General features: G+C 49.1%; 1 protein-coding gene across 1 annotated transcript in view; it reads left to right on the top strand.

Annotated features, from left to right (window-relative positions):
• The window catches only part of ALPK3 (alpha-kinase 3), a 61429-nt gene extending 50131 nt beyond the window's left edge, over positions 1 to 11298 (top strand). The window contains 5 exon segments of the mRNA XM_011961073.1: positions 518 to 798; positions 1419 to 1507; positions 2317 to 2540; positions 5201 to 5249; positions 5997 to 11298. Of these exon segments, the coding sequence (XP_011816463.1) occupies positions 518 to 798; positions 1419 to 1507; positions 2317 to 2540; positions 5201 to 5249; positions 5997 to 6342 (989 nt within the window). The 3' untranslated portion in view covers positions 6343 to 11298.
• The last annotated feature ends 625 nt before the right edge of the window (positions 11299 to 11923 follow it).

Raw genomic sequence — 11923 nt, 5'->3', positions numbered from 1 at the left:
AAAGCTCTGGTTTCCCTTTAATGGGAAATTATATTTAGCGGTCACAATTTGAGCACTCACTGCTGCTGGATTTGTCCTGCAAACTTTTTGTTTCAGTCAAACATGTTGGTTGAAATGGAGTCATGTATTCATCTAATCAAAACAATGAATTCTAAAACAAAGTAATTCTGGTATTCTGTATTGATGCTGTTGCCACAGAAAACCCCTGCCTTCCACAAGCACATCCTGAGCACTGTGTTTGGACAGTGCTCAGGATGCGTTTGTGGAAGGCAGGGTTTATGTGATGGATACCACACGGGTACCACTAGATGGCAGGGGTTGAATCAAGTAGAGTTTCTGCCCCAAGGAGCTCATAGTCTGGTAGGGACTCAATGTGCCCAAAGAGCAGGCGTGAACAGAAAGTGAGCCCAGCAGGTTGGCAGGGTGGGAGGCTCTTCTGGCCTTTTCCTTCCCTGCGAGCCCCACATTGGTCAGACAGGAGCTCTTGGTGTCCCACATTTCTCCTGTTCCTCTTCAGTTGGAGAAGAGATTGAGATGACCCCTATGGTATTTGCTAAGGGTCTGGCTGACTCTGGCTGCTGGGGGGACAAGCTCTTTGGGCGACTGGTAAGCGAGGAGCTCCGAGGGGGTGGATATGGGTGTGTCCTTCGGAAGGCCTCCCAGGCCAAGGTCATCTACGGGCTGGAACCCATCTTCGAGTCGGGCCGCACGTGCATCATCAAGGTGTCCAGCCTGCTTGTGTTTGGGCCCGGCAGTGAGACTTCTCTCGTGGGCAGAAACTACGACGTCACCATCCAGGTACTATGTCCCATCTTCACGCCCTATCCCTTTACTCACTCACCCCCTACCCTTTCCCAGCCCAGGTCCTGTTGGGATGCCCAGCATCGAGGCAGAAGGCATCTCAATCTCAACCTTATGAGGCTCCTAGGATGGACCTTGTGGGAAGCCTGAGATGCAGCCCAGAATTCAGATGCTTGGCCTCAGAGAGCTTGAGAGCTTCAAAACAACTTGGGCCATAGTTTTCAAACTCTATATTTACAGCTGAAACCTTCACCCTGCTCCATACATAATCTCTCATGGAAGCCTTGTTTATATGTGGGATGAAAGGGTGGTGCTGTGGGTGGGGTGGACCGTCTTCCTGGTTCTCCACAGAGTGGTCTCTGGGGCACTGTCACATACCATTATAACTCCTGAAAATAGTTTGGAAATCACTTTGAAAATCTCAGTTTGAAAAGAAGTCGAAAGCCACTTGTTATACAAAAGAGGAAAATGAGGTGCAGAGTGGGGAGCAGGGAGGAGTAAGCCCTTCCTCCCCCAGGGCTGGGATCCTCCTCTCGGTTCCCTAACAGAATAGGGGTAGACACAGTGGAGGACTGGGGAGTTTCTTTGCTGACCATATTTGGTTCCCTCATCCACAGGGGTGCAAGATCCAGAACATGAGTAGGGAGTACTGCAAAATCTTCGCAGCAGAAGCCCGGGCCGCGCCTGGCTTTGGGGAGGTGCCTGAGTAAGTACGCAGCGAGGAGGACGTGCAGTGTGCAGCAGTGTTGCCTTGGGCTTTTGCAAAGACAGTGATTTCACAGCCTCCCAGGGGCAACCTGGGTTACGCCCATGTGCAGATAGGCTCACAGCCCCGTGCTCAGCTCAGAGGTGGCCTCACAAAAATCTAGAAATAGAGACCTCGTTTACTCCTCACTTGAGAAAAGCCTCTGCTCTGGACTTGAGTCTCCTCCTGCCCACCCCAGTTCCTCATTCTTTAGCGCAGATGTTGCTGATTGCAGAGTTTGGGCACAGCAGTTTCTGGGACTTCATGAAGGTGATGGGGTGGGCTAAGCTAGACAGACTGGTCAGGACCCTTCTGTGGTAGGCAGGCGGAGTCAGTGTGGATTTTTGTAGGAGTCGGCTATAAATGGCAATTGTTTCCATTTTGAGACTTGAACTCTGACCTTTGCATACCTGGGGTCCCACTGGCAGAGAACCACAATCTGGTTGAATCCTCTCTAAAGGTGCTCCTTCTGTTTGATACATACGTGCCTCAGTCCCTCACCCAAGCCACATAATCTGCCTATGCCCATAGCAGGGTTTTGTTCTAATCCCACTAACCAGGAGAATGGACAGGACTCTGAAGCCAAAAATACCATTTCCTTTCCTGAACTCAGGGTGGAGTTGCTTTCCTTTGCTGTCCTTTGGGCTCAGAGTTGAGAATTCCATTCTTGGAAGGGCCCTTCTTTTAGGTCCAAGAATACAGAATTGGGTGGGAGGGAGGAGCTCTCTGGGCCATACTTCTTGCTTACTGCAGGGTGAAACTATGTTTAGGATCATCCCACTGTATCTGATCTACCGGCCTGCAAACAATATCCCATATGCTACCCTGGAGGAAGACCTGGGCAAGCCCCTGGAGTCTTACTGTTCCCGGGAATGGGGCTGTGCTGGGGCTGTGACAGCATCTAGCAGCTCTGAGGCCATGCAGAAATGCCAGACCTTCCAGCACTGGCTATATCAGTGGACAAATGGCAGCTTCCTTGTCACAGATTTGGCAGGTATGAGGGTGTGAGGGTGCGCGGGTGTGCATGTGCATGGATGTGAAAGCGTGCCGGGGAGGCAGAGCCATAGTACTTGACTGATCATTTACAAAACACCTTTGTCTTTATTCTTTCTTGCTTTTCACAATAATCTTGTAAAGTAGATTGGACAGGGACCATTTTGCACACAACCCTAATACATACCTCATGTAGCCTAGTCTATCACTGCAGTTGCATTTAAAGGAGCACAGTCCAGGCTCAATTAAAATTAAAAAGAAATTTATTTCAAAGATCATTACATGGGGTCTAATTCAAAACCCACAACCACCCTTTTCAAAACCTCCCTTCTTCCCTTTCCTGCAGCTTTGCTGTAGACTTTCTCACTCTCCAAACTTCCCAAACTCTCCCTTCCATTTTAGCACAGTAGCTTTACTGTCTCTCTTCCTCCTCCATCTTTGTTAGCTTTTCGTTATGTAAAGCAACTTAGTCTCGCTTCTTTTTAGCTTTACTCCTATGCCCCTCATTACCCAGAACTCCCCAACAAAGGAAGGCCAGCAGGCATGAACCCTCCTTCCTTCTTCAACCAGCTCTCTTCAGGCCTACTGTCTTTAAGCAGAACTGGACAGGGGAGAGGAACAGAGAAAATGCTTAGGGGAAGGAGAGGTTGCTGGGAATATCATGCATTATTAAATCTTGTGTCTGTGGTAAATAAGTGAGAAAACTAAAGACCAGAGATATAAAACTGACTCAAATGTGTGTTTCACTGGGGTTAAATTGTACAATAATTATTATATATATAACTCCATATACTGGGGGGAGGGAGGGCTAGGTAACATTAAGCCATTATCAGTCAACCTATTTGTTAACTTATAAATTCATGCTTCCATCCTTTTTCTATCCAACCACTACTAAATATTGAAAAAATAAAAAGTTGAATTAGGAATAGTCATTGTCCTCAAGAAGCTGTGATGAGTAGACCAGTTTCTACTATAAGATGATAACGTGGTATAGTAGAAAGGCTTTAGAGTCGGCTGGGTGTGGGGGCTCACACCTGTAATCCCAGCACTTTGGGAGGCCAAGGAGGGTGGATCACTTGAGGCCAGGAGTTCGAGACCAGCCTGGCCAACATAGCAAAACCCCATCTCTACTAAAAATCTGGGCGTGGTGGTGCATGTCTGTAATTCCAGCTACTTGGGAGGGTGGAGCTTGAGAATTGTTTGAACCTGGGAGGCAGAGGTTGCAGTGAGCCAAGATTGCACCACTGCACTCCAGCCTGGGCGACAGAGCGAGACGCCATCTCAAAAAAATAATAAAGAAAAAAATAAATTTGATTTAAGTCAAAGCCCCATTCTCTTCTAGCTGAGTCTGTTTTACAAAGAAGAAAACTGAAGCTCACATTGGTTAGGTCATTCAATCTCTCTGAGCTTCAGTTTCCTTTCCTTCTTTAGGAATAATGTCTCTCCTACCTAGCATTCAGATTTTTTATGAGGATTAAATGAGACCGTATTTGTGAAAACCTTCTGCAAACTAAAATTCTGTGCAAATGAGAGAGATCATCATTATTACACAAAATGGAATGCTATGAATGCCAAAAGAGAAATGACAAAGAAATTAATATTTATCACATTACTCCTATGTTTCAAACACTAAGTTAGAGTCCTACACATATTATGATCTTCTCAATACCCTGTAAGATGGTCATTACTATCTTCACCTTTACACTTGAAGATTAGAGATATGAAGTGACTGGTCGAGTTCCCACAGCTCAAAAGCGGTAGAGCTGAAATGTAAATCTGGGTCTGTCTGACTCTAAAGGCCGCATTAGTTATTGTCTATCATACGATGGTACTCAGCCCTGTTAGTGAAAGGCAAGTTCCTGGCAAAATGCTCTGGACAGATTGAAAATGGGAGAAAGAACATCCTAAACCTAATGTGTGAATGCTAAGATACCTGGGTGGCCTGACCACAGTGAAAACATTTTTCTCTATCATCATTTTGCCCGACTCTGCCCTTCCAAGGCTGTCTTAACCTGGAAGACCATCTTAGCTTCTTGTTTGCTTGCTGCCTTTATAAGTAGTGCAGAAACCAATCTTCTGTAGTGTTGCATTTCTGCTGTTCTACCCCTGATTTATCCTCTCATTCCCATCTCTCTCTTTTGTCTGGACAAACTACTGATCTGTTCAGAGGAAGAAGGTTTTAGCTCAAAGCCAGAGGCCAGTCCAGGTTGTGACCTGGTCTGATCCAGTAGAGGCAGGATTGCATAGCTGGAAGAGTTTTGGCTCTAGGAATCCAAAAAAGCTGAACCCTTATTTTAAGTCAAATGGCTATTGCCCATAGCCAGAGCTCAATTATTGAATGACTGAGTATGACTTTGTTCAAGTCAGTTAACTCTGAGCTTATCCTCCTCACTTGTAAAAATACGAGTATTATTCCTAGTAATAATCCAGAGACCTGCACGCTGTGAGATAGGCTGGTGGTGATGACCCATGAGAAGATGCTTGAAGACACACCTGCACTGACACCCAGGAAGTTGATGCCAGCTTGGGCTGGTTCTAAGCCCCCATGTCTCCCGTAGGAAGAGATGTGGTTCTAAGACCCCACTATCTCTTCCTGCAGGAGACGTGGGGGCTTAGAACCAGCCCAGGCTGGCATCAACTCCAAACTTTCTCTCTTTTCAGGGGTTGACTGGAAGATGACTGATGTGCAGATTGCTACCAAACTTCGAGGGTGAGTGGTTCTTGGGGACAGAATGCCCTCTGGGGATCTTCTCTGGGTGTAAAATGTCCTAAGTCCTTCTGGTTCTCTATTCCTGAGGTGCTGGACCTGGGGCCAAGTGATCCCAGACACACCCATGGCCATGTGGTAACATCCTAGAGGTTACTGGTCCCCACCCCTTATCTCTGGCCTCGTGTGGCAGCTATTACTGATGCCACACATGGGGTCCCCTGCAATTCACAGCTCTCACATACTCCTACCTTCTCGCTTGAGGATGGTTGCCAAGGTGCCGATGAGTAAGGGCCCTGTGATTAGAGTATAGACCTCAAGTCTGCTCCAATTTATGTTAAGAAGCTAAGCTATCCTTATGCCAGTTAAAGTCCTGCATGATGGATTCCATGTGTCAGGGTGTAATGAGACCACAGTTTTAAAACTGAGGCCTTGGGCTAGGCATAGTGGCTCACACCTATAACCCTAGCACTTTGGGAGGCTGAGGAGGGAAGATTTCTTGAGCCCAGGAGTTTGAGACCAGCCTGGGCCAAGTAGAGAGACTCTGTCTCTATTTTTTAAAAAAAGAAAAATTCAGGTTTTGGCTGCTGCCACCTGAGGTAGCACCCAAGGGAGACTCCCCATCACCCTCAGATAGGGTAGAATGTACCCTGAGCACGACATCCTGATGATGGCCACCCCAGAGTCAGCCCCCCAAGGACCTATGTCTCTGGTTGGGACCCCCACTCAGCTCTTCCTGTCTGGTTGCAGATACCAGGGCCTCAAGGAAAGCTGCTTCCCTGCCCTGCTGGACCGGTTTGCCTCCTCCCACCAGTGCAACGCCTACTGTGAGCTGCTGGGGCTAACACCCCTCAAGGGCCCTGAGGTGGCCCACCCCCAAGCCAAAGCCAAAGGCTCTAAGAGTCCATCTGCTGGCAGGAAAGGCTCCCAACTGAGTCCTCAGCCCCAGAAGAAAGGCCTCCCTAGTCCTCAGGGCACCCGGAAGAGTGCTGCAAGTTCCAAGGCTGCCCCTCAGGCCTCAGAGCCAGTTGCCGCTCAGTTGTTGGGACAGCCTCCCACCCAAGAGGAGGGCTCCAAGGCCCAGGGCATGCGGTAGCCTCAACAGGAGGCTGGGGGCCTCCACCCGGCAGCAGACCAACCAGGAAGCAGCTTGAACCGGAAGGAGACTTTCCAAAAATGGAACTAACTGGAGAAGGTACACGAAGGAGGCACCACTTGGGGACCTCTCTGAGCAGGCTCTCGTGAATCAGCTCCTCATCAGATGGCTTTGGTGCATGGCACATAGCCCACTGGCCTCTTCTGGTGCCACTGTCACCCAAGGTTCCCAGGCCTCAAGCAGGCCCCACCTCCGAGTGCCTGGCAGCCTAGGCCCTCCTTGAAGTTTACACTTTGCCACTGCTGGAGGCTCCCCTGAGTCCTCTGCATGAGTTCTGCACCCCAAGCCCTTGCCCCAGCCCAGTCAGGCAGCACATGTTATAATCTGAGTGAGGACTTGCAGGCCAGCATTTACTCCCCTGCCTCTGCCTGGCCCTGATCTTGCCTGTCCTCAGGGCTCCAGACTTCCTCTACTGGTCTGGCCTGGTGACTCTCAGGGTATCTTCTCCTTCCAGCTACTTTGGCTCACTGATCTCAGCTTATCCTGCAATTAACCTGTCCTTGAGCCCAGATGGGGCTCAGGGCCCTTCCAGAGCCTGTCACGTCCTTGTGCAGTGGCCTTTGATGATGTGTGTTCATGCTCTTCCCCCTTCACTCACTCGCCTGCTTCCCATGCTCCCTTGCACCCCCTCACCACATCCCTGTCTTGGGGCCCAGCTGCAGCCTGCTGCCTGCCCTTCATGGCTCTGCGCATGGCCCTTTGCTTGAGGGCTCCCCACTCCCTGCCTACCAATACCCAGGTGAGGAACAGAAGCTCTGGCATCTCACCCCACTTCAGTACTCTCTTCCCCAACTTCTCTTGGGCTCTTTGCTCATGAGGTGAGAGCTGGCATGAGGGCTGTGTCAGCAGCTGTAGCCAGAGAGAGGTGTTGACTCTGAGAGACCTTGCACTCCACACTGAAAGGAAGTGGGGTCACAGTGAATTTCACATCCCCTCTCAACCAGGAGTGGAGGGCTAGGTCCCTTCCCCATGGGGAGTACACTTGGGTGTTGTAGGAGGGATGCAGTCTATCCTTGCACTTGGGTGGAGGAGAGTCTCTGTGCCTGGGAATTAGGACCCCTGCCCCAACCATAGCTCTTGATTCTGGGGTCCCAGCTCTGGACCTCATGTATGGGCTCCCAAGGACCCAGCAGCCTGGGTCCTTCCAGAGCATCCCTCCCAGAGGCCTGGGATGGGGTAGGTCTGCAGCTAGCCTGCTCCCCTTGGAATGCAATAAAGGCAGCATTGTGTGCCCTGCTTGCCCTCATCTGGTGTGGTTGGAGGTCCACGGAGTCAGGGTCCCCCTCTCCCAGGCAGGCTCTCTGAGGGCATTCTGTAGTCCCAGGCCCACTGGAAAAATGAATCTATATTTTGGTTCCTGGACCGAAGTTCAGTCGCAGTCTTCTGTGGCCACAGAAAGACAGCCTGTGCTTCTTGCACAATTGAGCTGCTGCTGTGTGCCCCTTAGCAGGGTGTCTGGGGACTTATGCCTTTGGAATTGCTCTTCATTCAGAAGAGGAACACAAAGGAAGCCACCCAGGAAGAAAGCACAGAGCTGGGGGCTCTGGAAATGCCCTGTGTCTCTGGCTACAGCAAGACCAGCCCAGGAGCCCACCAGCACCTGCCTCTCAGCTACTTGCTGACCATTTCCTGCTTCTCAAGCTGCAGAGAAGCTTTTCATTCCCCCCTCCTACCCGGAGCCTCCCCTCGCCTGACATTTCCCCTCTATGGTAACACCTCTGACTTCTCTACCTCCTCTGTGCTCAGGTGACTCCACATCTTCTGCCCCAGTGTGTCCCCACCTCTCCCAGCCTGTATATCCAGATTACTTTGGTGAACTGAGAGCCGGAGTACTGTTCATTCATTTATTCATTCACCCACTCATTTCAGCAGACATATACTGAGCGCTACTTTATGCCAGACCCTGAGCTGGCAGATGTTTGGAGGCAAAGATGTGTGAGACCATCTCAGGAGAGACTACCTGTTAGGATTCTTGAGTTTTGACCAACAGAAAAGAACTTGGACCAACTTAAGCAAGGAAAAAGGGTTCATGGGAGGGATGCTGGGATAGCTCACAGAACCAAAAGAATAGCTGAACAATTGGCCTTGGGAAGGGTGGGAGCTGGGGCAGCTCCAAGGCTTGCCTCCCAGGAGCTGCTATGGTTGGCATAGCTTGCCATCGGTTCTAGTGGGTCCTCTTCCACTCAAGATTCAAATTCCAAGTGAAGGAATCTGGCCTGGATCTCAGGGGTTCATAGAGTGGGAGGGAGGCAGTTTTCCAAAGGACGTGGACTCTTACCAGAAGAATGGTGGAGTGCAGAAGGGTAGAAAGATGCTCCTAACACACATGCTGTTCTTCCCATCTCATGTATGATGACTCTCCCACATATAATCAAAACCACATTTCCCTCTGCTTAGGGAATTCAAGATCATATCTAACCTCGAATTCCAGGGGTGATGACACGGCTCCTATTCTCCAAAGTCCAGTGTCACTAGGGATAATCTCCCTCTTTCAGTGTTATCACAGTTCCATTTTGAAATTCTACAACCTGTAGATTAACCATATTCAACCAAAATTATATAATCCAGCAAGAAAGGAAGAATGGGTAAAGTCTACAGTCCATTTCTAGAACTGGTCGTGAGAACTCATGTTTATGATGATGGACTTTTGATCTGGTGGAGTGACCCAAACCTTCAGTTCTGAAGCTCCTTAGTGGTCCTACCTGTGTGACAGGCATTTACATTGGACATGACAGTCCCAGGATGAACTCCAGGAGTCCCCCCATGTCCATCTCTACTCCTGCCCCCTTTTACGTAACAGCAATCATATTTTCCCTTGAAAGGGTTAATCATTCTAGATACTCCCATGACCTCTTTATAATGAGCTGAAATGGCCCAGTGGCTGCCTCAGCTTCCAATTCAATTGAATTGCTACTACGTCTTTGAGGATGTGCTCCTTGCTGGGGGACTAAACTCTCCACACCAGCCCGGTCCCAAACCTCAGATGTAAGAAAAGCATTGAGATCTAGCAATAGCAGGGCCGTCTCTACACTCTGTCCTATCTCTGAAGGAGAAACAGCGCCAGGTATGGTTGCCGGCTCCAAGCGCATGCTGCCTCCTGCAGTCCTGACCCAGCCTCTCGGGGTGTTTTTTCTAGTGCCATCGTTGAATTTTCAACAAACCATTTCACCACACTCTCAAGCCAGCTGCTGCTGGTTTATGGGTTCCTGAGAGGATGAGTGAATGCCTACCCATCAACCCATTACTCTTCTTTTAGCTGTAAAGGGAATTCTGTGGTTGGGTGCAGTATGTGAGGAGGTCACATGATGTTTATGGCATTTGGTAATTCCATGGATATTGATGGCAGGAGAGGCGTGATGGGTTAGAAAAGCAAATCCAAATCCAGAACAAGGGCCCAAAAGGGCCAAGACAAATTACTGCCCCTCTCAGAGCCACAGGTGTAGAAAGGGGGAAGCACTGTGGAGAGTGAGTAGGCTATCCACACATGACCTGCTGGTGCCTTCAGAGCCCTAGCCTGGAGCGACAGTGTCCCATTGATAACAGAGTGCACTGGCCATGCCAGACTTTACGGCTAGGTGGTCAGATAACTACTTCACGAGGGGCAGCATGGCCAACAAGTGTGCCAGGGCCAAGTGTTTAGGTTCCCCCAGAGCCCAGCGGTGAGCCAGAGGGGCATTTTGCACAAGGATAACGGTTACTTGTCGGCCAGAGCATCGCTTGACTCCAAATCCTGGGTTCTATCATATTTTCTTGTCAGGACTTACTGCAAGCTATATATGGCTCCCCGGTGTGCCACCGATGGACAGATACCACATGTACCATTGACCTGCCAGGTCACATGGCCTGATGGCAGAGCTGGCTGCACGAAAGACTTTCCCAGCTGGAATGCCTTCGCCTGCTCTAGGCCCACCCCAAAGCTGGCAGCGTTCTAGGTCAGTTGGTAAATGGGTTAGAACAAGATGCCCCAAAGTGACATATATTGCTTGGAATTAGGCCTTAGTGGTGAGGGATTCAACATACAGTCATTTGTCCTATATTTTGAAGGAAACATTCTGACCTCAAACAGATCCCTCAACCCCTAGAACTTTATAGAAGGCGCAGACCTTGGCATTTTCACGTGATTTATCTCCCACTCGGATTCACATATGTTTGACCAAGGCACTAGGCAGCTGCTGATTTCCCATTCCTTCTGTAGTCCCAGATGAATGGATACAGATCCCTCTGGGGAAGGCTGCAAGGAAGGTTCACAACATGCATCTAAGTGTTAAAATAAGTTTTTCCTTCAAAACGACATTTGACTTCCTCTCCATTTAAGGTCTGGAAATCAAGTGGGAGATACTGACTTTGGCACTTGAGACAGACCTGTTGACCCAGAAATCTTTAGTTAAGGTCATTACTAGGCCATATCCTAGGGGCATCTGGCCTTTTTCATTCCTGGGACCCACAGCTCAAGGTCTGATTTCCATATCCTGCCCATTATGATGAGGACCCTATTTTGTTCCTTCTGTCTATCTCAGCTGCTGAGATGAGGGAGCCCACATTCCCAGCAGCTCTTCCAAGCAGCCTCCCAGGCCTAGAGAGGAAAATCAGCACAGCCTTGTGAATTTATTTGTCATAAATTCACAAGAAGGGGGCTCATCTTCTGGGTCCTGCCAGAGGGCACTGAGGGGGTTGATGGGCTGGGTGCATGCCAGGGACCCAATCAAGCATTTTTATCTTCTGAAATCTTTGAATTCCTGCCTTTCTTGGATGTTTGGTCTTTTGATATAATTTAGCATGGGCCAACATTTGGTCCAGATTGAAATAGTAAGAACTGTATCTGGCAATTTGAGCTTTTACGTAGAATGTAGACTCTCTGGTGAGTGAACATATCAATAAAGACAACCTGAACCAAAATTATGTCTTGGTCATACAGCCTTTAAAAGGTCCACCACAGCCTGGGCAACATAGGGAGACTCCGTCTCTACAAAAAAAGAAAAAAAACTAACCAGGTGTTGGGGTTCATGCCTATGGTCTCAGCTATTTAGGGAGCTGAGGTGGGAGGACTGTTTGGGCCAGGAGATCGAGGCTGCAGTGAGCTGAGATCACACCACTGCACTCCAGCCTGGGCAACACAGCAAGACCCTGTCTCAAAAAACAAAAAAAGTCCACCAATGTACCCTATATTTTTTGACAATGTATTTGCCAGTTCATGCAGTTTCTTCAGAATATCACTCTTCTCTTTCCTGATCTGATTAAGACTCTCAACCCCTGGGATATGCTAAGTGTCGGTTCTGGTTACTGGTATAACTTGTGGTGTGGGGCAGGAGGGAAACTGTTTGCTTTCTTTTATTATTATTATTATTATTACACTTTAAGTTCTGGGGTACATGTGCACAACGTGCAGGTTTGTTACATAGGTAATACATGTGCCATGGTGGTTTGCTGCACCCATCAACCCATCATCCATATTAGGTGTTTCTCCTAATGCCCTCCCTCCCCCAGTCCCCCACCCCCTGAGAGGCCCCAGTGTGGTGTTCCC

The sequence above is a fragment of the Colobus angolensis genome, unplaced genomic scaffold, assembly GCF_000951035.1.
Source record: "Colobus angolensis palliatus isolate OR3802 unplaced genomic scaffold, Cang.pa_1.0 Scaffold534, whole genome shotgun sequence".
Taxonomy (NCBI): domain Eukaryota; kingdom Metazoa; phylum Chordata; class Mammalia; order Primates; family Cercopithecidae; genus Colobus; species Colobus angolensis.
The sequence above is the reverse complement of the archived record's forward strand: the minus strand, read 5'-3'. Positions and strand labels throughout refer to the sequence as shown.